A 19891-nucleotide genomic window follows, 5' to 3' on the forward strand; every position below is an offset into this window, starting at 1 on the left:
TAGAGCCCAAACCACACCAAAGGGTCAGGCTGGGAAGAGAACCACACCAAAGGGTTGGGCTGGGAGGAGAACCACACCAAAGGGTCGGGCTGGGAGGAGAACCACACCAAAGGGTCAGGCTGGGAGGAGAACCACACCAAAGGGTCAGGCTGGGAGGAGAACCACACCAAAGGGTCAGGCTGGGAGGAGAACCACACCAAAGGGTCGGGCTGGGACATGATGTTTTTTTTCAGGTCAACCACACCAATGCAAGGTGTTCAGGTGTTTACCTTAAAACACAGATTGGTGTGGTTTGGGCTTAGAATAACACATTATGAACGTATATTTATGATCTAATCAGTGAATTAACACATGGATAAATGTTTGATTTGATCAGACGTGAAGCCTGAGGTTCCAGACGTGACGTTCAGGGTGTGTGCCCTGGTGACCCGCAACCCTCAGGATGTCCCACTGCTCTACAAGGTACCTGTCTGTCTGTCTGTCTGTCTGTCTGTCTGTCTGTCTGTCTGTCTGTCTGTCTCACAGCCTGTCTCACAGCCTGTCTGTCTGTCTGTCTGTCTCACAGCCTGTCTGTCTGTCTCACAGCCTGTCTGTCTGTCTCACAGCCTGTCTGTCTCTCTGCCTGTCTGTCTCTCTAGTTGGTGTGCAGGGTGGGAGGGTGCGACAGGCCCCTGTCTCACAGCCAGTCGGCGTGCCAGTCCTTGGAGAGCTGTCTGTCTGCTCTGGGTCTCACTGACCCAGCGCTGCCTGTCTGTCTGCGTCGGCTGGCCTGTCGCACTGCTCTGGACTGTCTGCGCGTCGTCATGGAGGCGGAGTCAACGATGAGCGCAGAGAGACGGGGAGGAGCCGCAGCGCAGAGCGACATGATGGGTGTGTGTTACTGTGTGTGTGCACGTGTGTGCGTGTGTGTGTGTGTGTGTGCGTGTAGTCATCAGGATTATATCATTACGTCATGTTGTAGTCATTGTTTTGTAGTCATCAGGATTATATCATTACGTCATGTTGTAGTATTGTTTTGTAGTCATCAGGATGATATCATTACGTCATGTTGTAGTCATTGTTTTGTAGTCATCAGGATTATATCGTTACGTCATGTTGTAGTATTGTTTTGTAGTCATCAGGATTATATCGTTACGTCATGTTGTAGTCATTGTTTTGTAGTCATCAGGCAGGAACAATCAAACGGAACGTCCTTTTCCCTCAAAGCGGAAGAATAACAATAAAAGCTACGTTTGATTGTTCCTGCCTGATGACTACAAAGATTCAAGATTCAAGATTCAATCATTTATTTGCCATGTCAACAAGTTGATAGGAATTTGTCTTGGTTCATACTCAACATATACAGACAACCATAGATACACAAACAAGAAGGACAGTACAAACCAGCAGCATATGAAATTACATCCAATTTTTAAAAGTACTATATGCATATACTATGAGTTCAGATGTCTAATGGCTACGGGGTAAGTGCTATCCCTGAAGCGACATGTTGAGCTCTGGATACTTCTATATCTCCTGCCTGATGGGAGGAGATTGAAGAGGTGATGTGCAGGATGGGAGTTGTCTGCAATGATTTTATTTGCCTTCCTAATTATTCTGGTGGAATAGAGTGAGGAAAGTGTAGGGAGGCTGCATCCTATGATTTTGATGCGCGACGTACTACTCTTTCCAGCTTTGATTTGTCTTGAGAGGTTGTGTGACCAAACCAGACAAGCATAGAGAAGGTGAGAACACTTTCAATAGTGGCCCTATAGAAGTGAGTCATGGCTGCTTGGCTGACTTTGAACTTCTTAAGCTGCCGCAGGAAATAGAGACGCTGGTGTGATTTGCTTATTATGAGACTGGTGTTAAGATCCCATGATAAGGACTCATGGATGGTGGTCCCTAGGAACCGGAAGGATGAAACTCTTTCTACCTCTTCCCCATTGATGAAGAGGGGGGGGAGGGGACACGATTTATTTTTCCTAAAATCTATGAACATCTCTTATGTTTTAGAGATGTTTAGAATCAAGTTGTAATTCTCACACCATCTCACCAGCTCCTCTACTGCTCTGCGGTAGTCGGTTTCAACCTCGTTGGTAATAAGACCTACTAAAGATGTGTCATCAGCAAACTTATACATCATAACTGTACTAAAGTGAGATTGACAGAAATGAGTGTATAATGAGTAGAGAAGTGGAGAAAGGACGCACCCCTGGGGGGCCCCAGTGTTTAGGAGCCTCGACAGCGAGACGAGGTCACCTATTTTGACCACCTGTTTCCTGTCACATAGAAAGTTAAAGATCCATTTACATAGATGTGACGCCTAGCTCCTGTAGGGTTGAAATCAGCTTCCCAGGCACTATTGTATTAAATGCGGAGCTGAAGTCAACAAAAAGTACACGAGCATAGGTGGATCTGGATTCTAGATGTTGAGTAATAGTGTGCAGACAGAGGGACACTGCATCATCTACACTCCTATTTGCTCTGTAGGCAAATTGGTGGGGATCTAGTGCTATGCTGGACAGGTGTTTACAGACCAGTCGCTCAAAGACTTTCATAATGACAGATGTTAGGGCAACAGGCCTATAGTCATTAAGACAGGTGATATTATTTTTCTTTGGGACAGGAATGATAACCGCAGATTTAAAGCAAGCAGGCACAGTACAGAGTTCAAGAGTTCAATGACTACAACATGACGTAACGATATCATCCTGATGACTACAAGACAATGACTACAACATGACGTAACGATATCATTCTGACGACTACAAGACAATGACTACAACATGACGTAACGATATCATTCTGACGACTACAAGCAAGGACTACAACATGACGTAAAGATATCATCCTGATGACTACAAAACAGAAAACAATGACTACAACATGACGTAACGATATCATTCTGACGACTACAAGACAATGACTACAACATGACGTAACGATATCATTCTGACGACTACAAGCAAGGACTACAACATGACGTAAAGATATCATTCTGACGACTACAAGACAATGACTACAACATGACGTAACGATATCATTCTGACGACTACAAGCAAGGACTACAACATGACGTAACGATATCATTCTGACGACTACAAGACAATGACTACAACATGACGTAACGATATCATTCTGACGACTACAAGCAAGGACTACAACATGACGTAAAGATATCATCCTGATGACTACAAAACAGAAAACAATGACTACAACATGACGTAACGATATCATCCTGATGACTACAAAACAATGACTACAACATGACGTAACAATATCATCCTGATGACTACAAAACAATGACTACAACATGACGTAACGATATCATCCTGATGACTACAAAACAATGACTACAACATGACGTAACGATATCATCCTGATGACTACAAAACAGAAAACAATGACTACAACATGACGTAACGATATCATCCTGATGACTACAAAACAGAAAACAATGACTACAACATGACGTAACGATATCATCCTGATGACTACAAAACAGAAAACAATGACTACAACATAACGATATCATCCGCTCACGACCGGATCATAATGTAATCTGGTATATTTTGTGTCAGGAGTGGACCTGGTTAATGTAATCTGGTATATGTTGTGCCAGGAGTGGACCTGGTTAATGTAATCTGGTATATCAATGTAATCTGGTATATATAGGAGTGGACCTGGTATATTAATGTAATCTGGTACATATAGGAGTGGACCTGGTCTTCACAGAGGTGGACTCCGTGGTCGGTGCGGTGGTGTTGGGCCTCCACCCGTCGCTCTGCCTGCACCGCTCCGTCCAGCCAGTGGATGGCGCCGTGGGGGCGGAGCCAGCGGGGGAGGAGCGGTGGGACAGCGAGACGGAGGCTCAGCGGGGAACGGTGCTGCTGGCGCCGCTGGTTCGATCCCAGCGCTACCTGATGGAGGGCCGGACGGTGCTGGTGGTGGGGGCGGGGTCACACTCCAAGAGGTTCATCTGGGAGGCGGCCAGGCGCTACAAGATCAAGGTACGACTCACGTGATTGGACACGGCTTTATCAGAAAACTGTCAGGATGTAGAAGAACATTTTTTTTAATCTGATCTCAGGTCAGAACGGGGTTAAGGTGCTTGTATTCTCTCTCTCTCTCTCTCTCTCTCTCTCTCTCTCTGTGAATGGTAGAATCTGATCTCAGGTCAGAATGGGGTTAAGGTGCTTGTATTCTCTCTCTCTCTCTGTGCATGGTAGAATCTGATCTCAGGTCAGAATGGGTTAAGGTGCTTCATGTATTCTCTCTCTCTGTGCATGGTAGAATCTGATCTCAGGTCAGAATGGGTTAATGTATTCTCTCTCTCTCTGTGCATGGTAGAATCTGATCTCAGGTCAGAATGGGTTAATGTATTCTCTCTCTCTGTGCATGGTAGAATCTGATCTCAGGTCAGAATGGGTTAATGTATTCTCTCTCTCTGTGCATGGTAGAATCTGATCTCAGGTCAGAATGGGTTAATGTATTCTCTCTCTCTCTGTGCATGTTAGAATCTGATCTCAGGTCAGAATGGGTTAATGTATTCTCTCTCTCTGTGCATGGTAGAATCTGATCTCAGGTCAGAATGGGTTAATGTATTCTCTCTCTCTCTGTGCATGGTAGAATCTGATCTCAGGTCAGAATGGGTTAATGTATTATTCTCTCTCTCTCTGTGCATGTTAGAATCTGATCTCAGGTCAGAATGGGTTAATGTATTCTCTCTCTCTGTGCATGGTAGAATCTGATCTCAGGTCAGAATGGGTTAATGTATTCTCTCTCTCTCTGTGCATGGTAGAATCTGATCTCAGGTCAGAATGGGTTAATGTATTCTCTCTCTCTCTGTGCATGGTAGAATCTGATCTCAGGTCAGAATGGGTTAATGTATTCTCTCTCTCTCTGTGCATGGTAGAATCTGATCTCAGGTCAGAATGGGTTAATGTATTCCCTCTCTCTCTGTGCATGGTGCAACAGCTCCTCCTAGTGGACGGGGACCCCAACCACTTTGCGTCCCGGATGGTGGACGGTTTCCTGGCGCTGCCCGACCTCCCGGACCACCGGCGGGACGCGCAGCACTGCGCGCGCATCCTGGACTGGCTGCGCGCGTCCGCGCTGCGCCCGCACGGCTGCGTCTGCTTCTGGGACGACTGCGTGGTGCTGGCCTCGCTGGTCTGCGACAGGCTGGGCCTGCGGGGCCCGCCCCCCGCCGCCGTCTGCGTCGCCAAGGAGAAGAGCTGCACGCACCTGCACCTGCTGCACCTAACGAGGTACCTTAACGAGGCACCTTAACGAGGTGAACACACCTGCTGCACCTTAACGAGGCACCTTAACGAGGTACCTTAACGAGGCACCTTAACGAGGTACCTTAACGAGGTAAACACACCTGCTGTACTTAAGGGGGTAAACTCTAACATTACACCTAGCTACATGTTTAAGCATTTATTTTCTATTTACATGTCTTCTGTGGTCTCTAACATTACACCTACAGTAGCTACATGTTTAAGCATTTATTTCATATTTACATGTCTTCTGTGGTCTCTAACATTACACCTACAGTAGCTACATGTTTAAGCATTTATTTCATATTTACATGTCTTCTGTGGACTCTAACATTACACCTAGCTACATGTTTAAGCATTTATTTCATATTTACATGTCTTCTGTGGACTCTAACATTACACCTAGCTACATGTTTAAGCATTTATTTCATATTTACATGTCTTCTGTGGTCTCTAACATTACACCTATAGCTACATGTTTAAGCATTTATTTCATATTTACATGTCTTCTGTGGTCTCTAACATTACACCTAGCTACATGTTTAAGCATTTATTTCATATTTACATGTCTTCTGTGGTCTCTAACATTACACCTATAGCTACATGTTTAAGCATTTATTTCATATTTACATGTCTTCTGTGGTCTCTAACATTACAACTATAGCTACATGTTTAAGCATTTATTTCATATTTACATGTCTTCTGTGGTCTCTAACATTACACCTAGCTACATGTTTAAGCATTTATTTCATATTTACATGTCTTCTGTGGTCTCTAACATTACACCTATAGCTACATGTTTAAGCATTTATTTCATATTTACATGTCTTCTGTGGTCTCTAACATTACACCTAGCTACATGTTTAAGCATTTATTTCATATTTACATGTCTTCTGTGGTCTCTAACATTACACTATGGCTGCAGCCCCTCAGTCACATCCAGCTGGAGGCTGCAGCCCCTCAGTCACATCCAGCTGCAGCCCCTCAGTCACATCCAGCTGGAGGCTGCAGCTCCTCAGTCGCATCCAGCTGCAGCCCCTCAGTCACATCCAGCTGCAGCCCCTCAGTCACATCCAGCTGCAGCCCCTCAGTCACATCCAGCTGCAGCCCCTCAGTCACATCCAGCTGCAGCCCCTCAGTCACATCCAGCTGCAGCCCCTCAGTCACATCCAGCTGCAGCCCCTCAGTCACATCCAGCTGCAGCCCCTCAGTCACATCCAGCTGCAGCCCCTCAGTCACATCCAGTCACTTTATCCATTAGTATCATTGTGGTAGAAAGAAACACAGAAACAGTTACATTTGTAAATGGTAAATTATTTGCATGACAATATTAATGAATGGTGGTGTAAATATTTCACCATCAGAGACACAGAGGAGACCCCGAGGACCCCCGAACACCTGCAGGGGCTTCTGAGGACCACCTGGAACCAGGAGGAGATTCCGGAACATCTGACCAGGACCAACGGACACCACCGGCCGGTCAGCGTGCAGGAGCCCGGAGGTCAGGCGGATAGCCAGGTACCAACGACCTCAGACTGACCTCGGACTGACCTTTGACCCTGTGTTGGTGACCTCAGACTGACCTCATACTGACCTTTGACCCTGTGTTGATGACCTCAGACTGACCTTTGACCCTGTGTTGGTGACCTCATACTGACCTTTGACCCTGTGTTGGTGACGCAGGCTGACCAGAGGACCGTGACGAGAGGAGTGGAGATGGAAGGACACACACTGGCTCCTCCCCCTCCTCCAATCACCTGCTGCTCCTCACTGGCTCCTCCCCCTCCTCCTCCAAGCTCCTCCTTGTCTCCAGGGCCAGGTTTGGATTATTCATTAATAACCCCCATGTGACCCTGTGACCCTGTGACCCCCATGAAAATCGTAAATTGTAAATCGTCGGTCTCGCACAAATTTCTCGCAACAATCGGTCTCGCACAAATTAGCAACATATTAGCAAGCCGTGTGATAATTGGTTGTATTTCCTCCAGGCTCTGTCCGTGCGTCCGTCCCGCTGCTGTCTCCGTCCCCAGCGTCCTATGCTGTCCCCTGTGTCCACGTGGAGACGCCCGCGGACCTCCTGAAGGCAGGGGGCGCTGTGCGCTACCCCGCCGTCATGAAGCTGGAGTACGGAGCCGGCGCTGTGGGCGTTCGCAAGGTGGAGTAACACAGTTTACTTAACTTTACTTAACCATTTAGTAACACAGTTTACTTAACTTAACCATTTAGGCATTCATCAGACGCTGTTAATCCAGAGAGACTTACATTAAAGGAGAATTCCATACTAAAAGGCTTTTTTTTACCTTTATTTGTAGTTGTTACGTCACCACCAAAGAGGTTCAGGTATTAGTTTATGCAAAAGCGCATTATTGGCTATTTCCCTACCATAAGCCATCAATGAATTGCATTTAATTGCATTGAATTGAATGGGACTATGGGGTGTTATGCTAATACGCTTATTTCCATCGCTCAAAAAAATATATTTTTTGTATATATCCTTTCTTCATATTGTAAATAGTATCCCGAGCGGCACACTTTACTACTTATTTCGATGGAAATAAGCAAATTAGCACAAAAACCCAACCCCCATTGAGGGCTTATATTAGGGGAAATAGCCAATAATGCACAAAATAACACCTGGACCTCTTTGATGGGGACGTAACAACTACAAATAAAGGTAAGAAAGCCTTCTAGCATGGAATTCTCCTTTAAGCATGAACAAAAAGCATGGCAATACATCACATACATAAACAAGTAGTTATCATGAATCATACATGAGCTAAGAGCGTAACAGTGGAAAATCTATAATAAAAACTATGCACATCTAAGTCTACATACAAATGCTATCTAAGATAATAATATATACGATTTATATAGCGCTTTTCTGGGTACCCAAAGTTGCTTTACAGAAAGAGTACAGACATATTTATTAGAAAACTATTTAAAAAGGTTTAAAAGGTTAAAAACTAGAAATCAAAATCAAAAGAGGGACAAACAAGAAGGGGGTGTGTGTGTGTGTGTGTGGGGGGGGGGGGGTATGTAGGGAAAGCCAGTTTGAAAAGGTGGGTTTTGAGTGTGCTTATGAACATTTCAAGGGTGGGGGCAGCTCTGATGTGAGTTAGGAGTGAGTTCCAGAGAGAAGGGGCAGCCACTGCAAAGGCCCGGTCTCCCCATGTCCGTTACGTAAGATACATAAATTGAGCCTTTGCATTCGCCTGTAGGAGGTCGAGGCTAGGGGAGGGGCTACAGGCTAAGATGGAGTCTGAAAATGGTGGGTTTTCAGACTGCGGCGGAAGATTGGGAGTGAGTCTGTAGTTCTGACTGCAATGGGAAGTTCATTCCATAGTTTAGATTGGGAGTGAGTCTGTAGTTCTGACTGTAATGGGAAGTTCATTCCATAGTTTAGATTGGGAGTGAGTCTGTAGTTCTGACTGCAATGGGAAGTTCATTCCATAGTTTAGATTGGGAGTGAGTCTGTAGTTCTGACTGCAATGGGAAGTTCATTCCATAGTTTAGATTGGGAGTGAGTCTGTAGTTCTGACTGCAATGGGAAGTTCATTCCATAGTTTAGATTGGGAGTGAGTCTGTAGTTCTGACTGCAATGGGAAGTTCATTCCATCGCATCGCATCGCTCCCAGCCTGTGGAGCGACGCTCCCAGCCTGTGGAGCGACGCTCCCAGCCTGTGGAGAGACGCTCCCAGCCTGTGGAGAGACGCTCCCAGCCTGTGGAGAGACGCTCCCAGCCTGTGGAGCGACGCTCCCAGCCTGTGGAGAGACGCTCCCAGCCTGTGGAGCGACACTCCCAGCCTGTGGAGCGACGCTCCCAGCCTGTGGAGCGATGCGATCGGTGTTTTATATCAATAATCTCCGTCCTTTGAATCAATCTTTGTCCTGCACATCGGGCGCTACTAATTGAAAGGGCGGAGAACTTAACTAAATACATTTACTTAGTAACTAAGTAACATTTATTCAAGGACGTCACATGACGTCAAGTACTAGACCTTCAGTTCTAGGATAAACAAGGAGGACTTTCTATTATTTCCACAACAACAACAACTCGTTAATTAATGATTAATTTCAATGTTGAAAATGAGTGTTATTCCCCTTAGAACAATAAACCTTCTTGTCGCACTGTCACTAAACTTGGGTATATTTATTTATTTCACCCAATAATAAAATATTCCATACAAAATATTTCTCGTCAAAACATATCGAAGTACAGCGTAGACATGAGACCGGATTCTACAAATGTCCTTTAATGTAACTAAAACTATTTCACGTAAATATATGTATACGGCTGCCGACCCCCATCTGAAAATATGTAGTTCTAAAAATATGTAGTTCCAGGGACCCCCCTCCCAGAAGCAAAGATTTGAGTTAAAAACGTTCGCTCTGAAAAGAATAAATATTCAAAGATTTGCATCACATTTTCCAGATTTTTCAAAAAAATATCAGACCTATACAAGTTTGAAGCTCGTAGCGCGCCACTCGGTGCCGCGCTACGAGCTGCTATTTTCCAATAGCTAAAGTATAACATAATGCCTAAAACAGCAAAAGGGGTTCCCACCCCGGCCCGTCCTGAATAACACACCTGTCTGTCCCACCTGGGCAGGTGTGCTCCCTGGAGGAGAGCCTGTTGCACATGGAGCGTCCTGAATAACACACCTGTTTGTCCCACCTGGGCAGGTGTGCTCCCTGGAGGAGAGCCTGTTGCACATGGAGCGCATTGCGGGTGACCTGCGCGAGGAGACGGACTACCCAGGCATCGGGTTGGGGTGGGGCAACGCCATGACGCTGATGGAGTACGTGGGCGGGACCGAGCACGACGTCGACCTGGTCCTGTTCGACGGGCGGCTGGAGGGAGCCTTCGTTTCCGACAACGGTATTTATAATCTACCATGTCCGAGCTGCGTGCGTGCGTGCGTGCGTGCGTGGACCGCTTTGAGTGTTTGTGTAAACACAACCATTGAAGACGAAGGTGAATGAGATGGTTTATGATTAGCCTACATTATGCTTTATTCTGACCCACTAAGGCACAACATGCTTTATTCTACAATTTACAATGTATAGGCGTTTATCAGACGCTCTTAATCCAGAGTGATTTACAGTAAGCAAGAACAACAACATGGTGATACATCACATATAGATAGAAATAGTCACCATGAATCATTCCCATTGCAGTCAGAACTACAGACTCACTCCGAGTGAGTCTGTAGTTCTGACTGCAATGGAGCCAGAAGGGAGAAGAGTTTGGGACGTGTGTGGAGCGTTGTCCCGGCGTTTTTAGTGAAGGTACTTCTAGCTCCCCTTCGTCAGCTGAGCTGACCACTTAGACAATTTAGACAATTTAGGCATTTAGCAGACGCTCTTAATCCAGAGCGACTTACATTAAGCAAGAACAAAAAGCATGGGAATACATCACATAAAAACATTCATCATGAAACATGCGTAGCTAAGAAAGTAACAGTGGAATATCTATAATGAAACTATACATATAAGCTATACATCTATACTACTATGCTACACATATGTACTATGACGTGCTATGACTACATACAATGCACTTATGCTGTCTACATAACATGCTATAAGTCTGTATCAAATGCTATCTAAGTCTACAGAATTGCTATCTAAGGGGGTGGGGTAAGTGCTATGGGCCATGATGGAGTCTGAAAAGGTGGGTTTTCAGACTACGGCGGAAGATTGGGAGTGATGCTGCAGTTCTGACTGCAATGGGAAGTGCATTCCACAGTTTTGGAGCCAGAAGGGAGAAGAGTTTGGGACGTGTGGAGCGTTGTCCCGGCGTTTTTAGTGAGGGTACTTCCAGCTTCCCTGCGTTGGCTGATCTGAGTGAGCGGGAAGGTTTGTAGGGTTCGATCATACTTGCAAGATATGGGGGAGCCATAAATTCTGTGCGGGCAGCGACCGGGAGCCAGTGGAGGGAGCGGAGCAGGGGGGAGACATGTGAGAATTTTGGCTGGTTGAAGACCAAGCGAGCTGCAGCATTTTGGATCAGCTGGAGAGGCTTAAGTGCACATGCTGGTAGGCCAGTAAGGAGGGAGTTACAATAGTCAAGTTTTGACAAGACTGTTGTCTGGATTAGGAGCTGGGCTGATTCCTGGGTGAGGAACGGTCTAATTCGTCGTATGTTATAGAGTGTGAACCTACAGGATCGAGTGACAGCTGTGATGTGAGTTTTGAACGAGAGCTGACTGTCCAGGACAACACCAAGATTCCTGGCTGTTGGGACAGACGTTACCAGGGCGTTGTCTATGGAGATAGTTAGCTCCCGCATAGGGCAGGACTTAGCTGGGAAGAAGAGAAGCTCAGTCTTGTCTGGGTTCAGTTTGAGGTGGTTGGAGGACATCCACTGTGAGATGTCAGCCAGGCATGCAGTGATGCGCTCTTCCACCTGAGTGGCAGAGGGGGGGAAGGATAGAAACAGTTGTGTGTCATCGGCGTAGCAGTGATAGGATATATTGTGAGCAGAGATGATAGTGCCAAGGGATTTAGTGTACAGTGAGAAAAGGAGGGGACCAAGTACCGATCCCTGTGGGACCCCAGTTTGGAGGGTTCGGGGGGATGATAACAGACCTTTCCAGGAAACCTGGTAGGTCCGGTCGGTGAGGTAGGAAGAGAACCACTTTAGTGCCGTTCCACCGATGCCTAGATCCGCTAGGGTGTCTAGGAGCAGCTGGTGGTTCACTGTGTCAAATGCTGCCGATAGGTCTAGGAGGATCAGTACTGCAGAGTGGGAAGCAGCTTGGGCAGCATGTAGTGCTTCTGTGACTGCCAGCAGGGCAGTTTCTGTGGAGTGGGCCTTCTTAAATCCGGACTGGTTGGGATCCAGCAGGTTGTGCTGTGAGAGATGGAGAGAGAGCTGGTTGGAGACAACACGTTCAATGGTTTTAGAAATAAATGAAAGGAGTGATACCGGTCTGTAGTTCTTGACATCTGAGGGGTCAAGAGTTGGTTTCTTGAGGAGTGGTGTTACTCTGGCTGACTTGAGGGCAGAGGGGACGCAGCCTGAGGTTACTGAGGTGTTGATGATGGAGGTGATGAAGGGGAGCAGAGGGTTTGTAGAGTTAGGGGGGCATACCTTTGGTTAGATACGGGGGGGGGGGGGGGGGGCATACCTTTGGTTAGATACGGGGGGGGGGGGGGCATACCTCTGGTTAGATACGGGGGGGGGGGCATACCTTTGGTTAGATACGGGGGGGGGCATACCTTTGGTTAGATACGGGGGGGGGGGCATACCTTTGGTTAGATACGGGGGGGGGGGCATACCTTTGGTTAGATACGGGGGGGGGGCATACCTTTGGTTAGATACGGGGGGGGGGGGCATACCTTTGGTTAGATACGGGGGGGGGCATACCTTTGGTTAGATACGGGGGGGGCATACCTTTGGTTAGATAAGGGGGGGGGCATACCTTTGGTTAGATACGGGGGGGGGGGGGCATACCTTTGGTTAGATACGGGGGGGGGGGGCATACCTTTGGTTAGATACGGGGGGGGGGGGCATACCTTTGGTTAGATAGGGGGGGCATACCTTTGGTTAGATACGGGGGGGGGGGCATACCTTTGGTTAGATACGGGGGGGGGGGCATACCTTTGGTTAGATAGGGGGGGGCATACCTTTGGTTAGATAGGGGGGGGCATACCTTTGGTTAGATAGGGGGGGGGGGCATACCTTTGGTTAGATACGGGGGGGGGGCATACCTTTGGTTAGATAGGGGGGGGCATACCTTTGGTTAGATACGGGGGGGGGGCATACCTTTGGTTAGATACGGGGGGGGGGCATACCTTTGGTTAGATACGGGGGGGGCATACCTTTGGTTAGATACGGGGGGGGGGGCATACCTTTGGTTAGATACGGGGGGGGGGGGCATACCTTTGGTTAGATACGGGGGGGGGGCATACCTTTGGTTAGATACGGGCGGGGGGGGCATACCTTTGGTTAGATACGGGGGGGGGGGCATACCTTTGGTTAGATACGGGGGGGGGGGCATACCTTTGGTTAGATGGGGGGGGGGGGGGGCATACCTTTGGTTAGATAGGGGGGGGGGGCATACCTTTGGTTGCTTTGAATGCCAGCATCAGAGTTTTGTAAATGAATAGTGGCATTCCACTTTTTACAGAGTGGTACGTATGACAAAGACCAATTTGCCCCTCAAGGAAATCTAGGAATATAAAATGTATATATTTTTCCCGTCGTGCCCTCAGTTCCTTCACAGAGACATGTAGTAAATGATGTTTCCTCCTCCCTCTCTCCTTGCGTCCTCTCTCCTTGCGTCCTCTCTCCTTGCGTCCTCAGGTCCCACCAGGGCTCCTGGCTTCACAGAGACGGCGGCCCAGATGCCCTCGGGCCTGGCGCCGGACCGCCGCGCCCAGCTGATCCGCGCCGCCCACCACGCCTGTCTGGGCGTCGGCCTCCGGGACGGCGTGTTCAACGCCGAGCTGAAGGTTGTCGTTACGATCACTGTTGTTTTAAATGAAGGTTGTCGTTACGATCACTGTCGTTTTAAATGAAGGTTGTCGTTACGATCACTGTCGTTTTAAATGAAGGTTGTCGTTACGATCACTGTCGTTTTAGCGGAAGGTTGTCGTTACGATCACTGTTGTTTTAGCTGAAGGTTGTCGTTACGATCACTGTTGTTTTAGCTGAAGGTTGTCGTTACGATCACTGTTGTTTTAAATGAAGGTTGTCGTTACGATCACTGTTGTTTTAAATGAAGGTTGTCGTTACGATCACTGTTGTTTTAGCTGAAGGTTGTCGTTACGATCACTGTTGTTTTAGCTGAAGGTTGTCGTTACGATCACTGTTGTTTTAGCTGAAGGTTGTCGTTACGATCACTGTTGTTTTAAATGAAGGTTGTCGTTACGATCACTGTTGTTTTAAATGAAGGTTGTCGTTACGATCACTGTTGTTTTAGCTGAAGGTTGTCGTTACGATCACTGTTGTTTTAAATGAAGGTTGTCGTTACGATCACTGTTGTTTTAAATGAAGGTTGTCGTTACGATCACTGTTGTTTTAGCTGAAGGTTGTCGTTACGATCACTGTTGTTTTAGCTGAAGGTTGTCGTTACGATCACTGTTGTTTTAAATGAAGGTTGTCGTTACGATCACTGTTGTTTTAAATGAAGGTTGTCGTTACGATCACTGTTGTTTTAGCTGAAGGTTGTCGTTACGATCACTGTTGTTTTAGCTGAAGGTTGTCGTTACGATCACTGTTGTTTTAGCTGAAGGTTGTCGTTACGATCACTGTCGTTTTAACTGAAGGCTGTCATTGGTCTGGTTTTGGTCGACTAATTGCCATAAGATTTTAGTCGACTAAATCTACATTCGATTCAGTCGACTAGAGTCTATTTTGGCCAGGCCACGGATGCCGTCGCAATGGCACCTGCTGAAAATAGCAGATCTACAACTGCGACGCGTTGTGAGCTTGTTGATCGTCTATTTTCAGCATGCAAACAAGTGTAAAATGACTTATACTGGATCTCTAGTCCGCTATAGTCCCTTCCTGACATTTTAGTCTTTATTCTAGTCTATATTTTGTCTTTGCGAACGCAGTGAGCACTAACTATGAGACCTAGCAGAACATGTCTGTCTGTCTGTGTGTCTACTTAAAAATAAATCTTAAAAAAAACCAAATATGTACGAGCTGCGTTCGCTTCCTGCGCTTGCGCGTCTTACTTGTAGTAAATTAAAACGATAAGCTATGACGACTAACACTGTCTGTCTGTCTGTCTGTCTGTCTGTCTGTCTGTCTGTCTGTCTGTCTGTCTGTCTGTCTGTCTGTCTGTCTGTCTGTCTGTCTGTCTGTCTGTCTGTCCGTCCTCCAGATGACGCCCGCCGGCCCGCGTCTCATAGAGATCAACGCGCGGATGGGCGGGTTCTACCTGCGGGACTGGATCCTGGAGCTGTACGGCGTCGACCTGCTATTGGCCGCGCTGGCGGCGGCCTGCGGCGTCAGGCCCCGCCTCCCGTCGGCCGCGGGGCTGCCCGCGCGCGGACACTTCGCCGGCGTCATGGTGGTGGTGTCCCAACACCTGGGGGCGCTGAAGAGCACGGCCAGCCCCGCCAGGCTCCGCGCGCTGCACCAGGTCAGTGTCCCAACACCTGGGGGCGCTAAATAGAGTTCATTCCCACTGAGCATTTTTTTGGTCTAACAGACGTCTAATATTCGTCTAAAGGGCCGTCTAAAAATGCGATAAAAAAAACGGCTTTTTACGACGTTGAATATATTCTTTCAGAGCGAACATTTTTAAATCAAATCGTGTCTGTCTGTCTTTTTTCTTGCAAGTTTTTCTTGCAAGTTTTTCTTGCAAGTTTTTCTTGCAAGTTTTTCTTGCAAGTTTTTCTTCCAAGTTAAACTTGCAAGTTAAACTTGCAAGTTTTTCTTGCGCAAGTTTTTCTTGCAAGTTTTTCTTGCGCAAGTTTTGTCTGTCTGTCTGTCTGTTTTTTTCTCCAGAAAACTGTCATGATTTAGAAGACATTTGTAGAATTGTCCTCCTCTAAATGTTTTAATAATAACCGTTACCCCCATCTTCACCAGGAGGGGGCGCTGTGGCTCAACGAGCTGGCTGCGGACGACGAGCTGATCTCGGGGGAGTACGAGGAGCCGTTCTGCAACGTGGGCGTGCGGGACGGTCGCAGCGGGCGAGACGCGCGCGCACGCCTGCTGGCGCTGTGCCAGGCGCTGGGCCTGCACCGCCCGCCCAGATACGACCTGGAGTACTTCCTGTCGCACTTCAGCTAATAACAACCCCCCCACACCCCCAGGTTCGGAGGTCATTTCCGATTTTCTGTCCGGTCGTCGCGACCGGAACATTGGTGTTTTCTGGGAGCGAGGACACACATCGTCTTAGCTCGCTATAGCATTGTTGGCGCTATTGCTGTTAGCATCCAAGATGGCGACGCGCGCCACACTAAAATTGTTTCTCAGCACGTGACACGCATGCACGCACACAGACACACACGGCTTAGACACGGCTATGTGGCTACTTCAACCAATTAGATTGCTTCCTCTAAACGACCGGTTGTATAATTATACAACAGGTCGTTTCGAGGAAGCTGATTGGTTGAAACAGCTTTCTAGCCGTGCTTAAACCACAATAATGGAACGGCTAATCAAAACAAATAATTCAGCCGTGCTTTTTTTCTCCCAGAGAGCAGCAGACTGGGTGGCTAGGCTAGCTATTTTCTTGGGACATTTGTGGTCGTAGTGGCTTCATCTGTCATTGAAAATGCATTATTTTTCAGTGATTCTGTACAATTGCAATATTACACGAGAGGGTGTTATTCAACGTCATTAATGCGATACCTTTCGGAACTCGTTCCTACGGCACCACAGGCGTTAATGACGATAAAGAACGCCCTCCCGTGTAATACGGCTTAATTCCCATTTTCACGAGACCCCGGAGGCCCTCAGGGCTCTGTCCTCGTGTCTTTCTGTTTTCTGCTCCACAACTTTCATATAACTTTGCTGAAAATGGCTGATCTGCACAAAGCCTCACCGTGCTTCCTCAACGGAACGCCATGATGTGTGACGTTGAGATTGTTTTGTAGATCTGCTCTTTTGGACTGTGTGTCAGCGGCTAATCTCCGGCACCGCCGGGTCGATTGGCGTGAAACGCGTCACCCGTTTTTTCAATGTTTCCCAAAGTTAGTGACCCGTTTCCAACAAAAGGACTCAAATCGCGAACGCAGCGTTGGATTGCTATGGAACGTTTCGCGCACATTCCCACACGGCCCGAAGAAGCAAATGTCCAATGTCCACATCATCCTGCTATAGCGCCCTCTGGTGGTTTTACTCCTACAGATGTAGTCCAAACATCACACTTGATAACCAGGCATTCGTCGGCGCAAAAAATGAAAGACTGGAGGAACCTCATTGGCTGCTCTGGTCTAGAAAGTGGGAGGAGTCAACCCTTCAAGGTGGGCGTCGCTCAAAATGATATGATGTAACGCTGCACTACGGGGGGGGGGGGGGGGGGCTGACGGACAGATCAGTGAACCAATCAGGGCGTGTGCCAATCTCAGCCGCGACCCCCCCCCCCCCCCTCTAGATCAGAAACCCAACACGTTAGGATCAAGACGGATCTGTCAGATTTTTCACATTCCATTCTGATTGGCTAAGATACTGGCGGCTAAGGTTTGCAAAACCTCAAGTCTTAAACGCAGCGTCTGTTTTGCCGTGAGTAAGACTATAGCGCCACCAGGAGGCACATTTTTGCTAAACGGTTTATTATTATTATATATTTTTTTTACTCCAGATTTTGTCCGACCATCGGTACACATTATCTCTCTAGTCATGTGATCATGACAGACTGATCCTGATTGGCTCCTACTCCGTGGTCTGGGCGGAGTCCTGCACTTTTTTATCCAATGTTTGTCCCACAGTAGAATGCTGGGCTTTGATTGGTTAATAATGTATGTAACATTCGTAGAATGCTGGGCTTTAAATGGTTAATAATTTATGTAACGGACGAGCATTATAAACAAACATGAATCTAATACATTTTTGTGATTGTAATGTATCGAAATTAATCACGTTTTAATCGCATATCAATATTTGATAATATCTGAGAACCTTTTTTTAATTAAAATGGATTTTGGTATACGAGTGAATCAATGAGTGATTTTTTATTTTTTTTAATATATCTTTTATCCCACGATTTTGTAACCCATTTTTCACCCCTGTGTCAATCATCTAATGTGATCCTGGGCTCTACACACCCTCCACCAACCTAGTCCCCATATATGGGCGACAAGGGGAGAGCAACGGACTTGAACTCATGCTTCCTTCATGCCTGAGTGTCCAAGTTGCTCCTTTACACCTGACAGGGGGGAGTTTCCCTGGTTGGACGTAGCGCGTGGAAGGAACACGTTATTCCAACCAGTTCCTTTCCCCTCCATCAGGCGCCCCGGCTGGCCAGGGGGAGGCAGTTTAGTGACCAGGATTACTGCATGTTTTTAGTGAGGGTACCTACCCTAGGGGACACGGGGAGAACATGTGAGGGTACCTACCCTAGGGGACACGGGGAGAACATGTGAGGATACCTACCCTAGGGGACACGGGGGAGAACATGAAAACTCCACACAGAAAGGCCCTTTCGCAAACCTCGCCTTCGGGTATGGGCACTGATGACGCGGAGGAGGAAACACGCCGCCAGCACCCACAGCGTCCCGAGCGGGAATCGAACCCAGGACCTTCTAGCTGTGAGGCGACAGCGCTACCAACTTTGCCACCGTGCCCCTTGAGAGTTTTTTGTTTTCCATCATTCACTGGGCGAAGCCCGGCATTCTGATTGGTTGTTCTGTGTGCAGCATTCTGATTGGTTGTTCTGTGTGCAGCAGTCTGATTGGCTGCTCTGCTAAATGTAGCCAGGCGATCGACAACAACGGGAAGTATGATTAATTCTACCGCGACTAGCGACGGGACCGCGGTGGGCCGTCTGAACACATGATCTTTGCTTAGAACTGGACGTTATGATGATTTAGATCAAGAGTTTTTCATGTTTTAAGATTTGCGGTCTCGTCGGCTAAACAGGGGGGGGGGACATTTTCGATGACGTCCCACTGTTGCGGAACAGGCGCTCCCAGGCTGTGGAGCGATGCGATCGGTTTTGATATCAATAACCTCCGTCTTTTTGATCAATCTTCGTCCTGGGCATCAGGCGTTACTAATTTAAAGGACCTATAGAGCCGTCTTTTATGTGTTATAATGTTTTAACCCAATGTGTTCTGTGTTCTACTCGCCCCCCCCCCTCCCAACCCCTCCCCTCCCCCTGTTGGGGGGGGGGGGGGGGGTCCCCACTCTCGGCCTGCACCTTGTCGTGGTGAGTGGGCTTTAAACCAAGACAGGCCATCCTCTCCCTGTGTGTGTGTGTGTGTGTGTGTGTGTGTGTGTGTGCGTGTGCGTGTGCGTCTTCTCCATTTCTGCTGGTCGGTTTCCGATTTCTCGCTTTCCCATTTCTCGCTTTGCCATTTCTCGCTTTGGTATGGACCTGTAAATGAGGTTATAGACACTGGTATGGACCTGTAAATGAGGTTATAGACACTGGTATGGACCTGATTGCGGTGGGCTATAACCCATCGTTTTTTGAATTTTTGGAGAAAAAACATTGCGGAGTGTTGCGGAGGATGAGAAACATTAGCAAATTGCGGAGTGTTGCGGAGGATTGCAGAAGATTTTTCCCATCGTTTTTTGAATTTTTTTTACAACATGGTCCACATTGTTCAATTCATCAAAACATTTAGAGACATACAAATAGACACTTCATGTAGTTCATTATTATCACAGTGACTAGGATTATATTAATTAAAATATTATTATTAATTATATCCTATGTATTTATAAACATTAATTTGCAACATCTATTTGGTGTTTCACTGCAGACGGTTTTTATATTGCTTGAATCAGTATTTAGATATTTGATTATATTAATTATAAAAATTATATTAATTTCTCCTTCCTATTCAAACCCATTGTAACTTCATCATTTTAGCTATGATACATTCATTAAAAAAACACACATCCTTGTTTCTGGTGTCTCATATTGTCCTCCTAGGGTTTACAATGGTGTGTAGATCTCATTCCTTTCTTAGTTATTCTTTTGGATCCTGCG

General features: G+C 47.0%; 1 protein-coding gene across 1 annotated transcript in view; it reads left to right on the top strand.

The window, feature by feature from the left end:
• LOC308322498 (carnosine synthase 1-like) overlaps positions 1-17891 on the top strand; it is a 28053-nt gene extending 10162 nt beyond the window's left edge. Inside the window, exons 8-18 of the mRNA XM_080773783.1 lie at positions 377-462; positions 639-870; positions 3697-3992; positions 4960-5252; positions 6629-6782; positions 6948-7083; positions 7253-7419; positions 9948-10143; positions 13576-13724; positions 15104-15364; positions 15817-17891. Coding sequence (XP_080629909.1) covers positions 377-462; positions 639-870; positions 3697-3992; positions 4960-5252; positions 6629-6782; positions 6948-7083; positions 7253-7419; positions 9948-10143; positions 13576-13724; positions 15104-15364; positions 15817-16020 — 2174 coding nt within the window. The 3' untranslated portion in view covers positions 16021-17891. The remainder of the gene's footprint in view (positions 1-376; positions 463-638; positions 871-3696; positions 3993-4959; positions 5253-6628; positions 6783-6947; positions 7084-7252; positions 7420-9947; positions 10144-13575; positions 13725-15103; positions 15365-15816) is intronic.
• Positions 17892-19891: the final 2000 nt, after the last annotated feature.

Source organism: Protomyctophum bolini, assembly GCF_963924005.1.
Source record: "Protomyctophum bolini genome assembly, chromosome: 10".
Classification (NCBI taxonomy): domain Eukaryota; kingdom Metazoa; phylum Chordata; class Actinopteri; order Myctophiformes; family Myctophidae; genus Protomyctophum; species Protomyctophum bolini.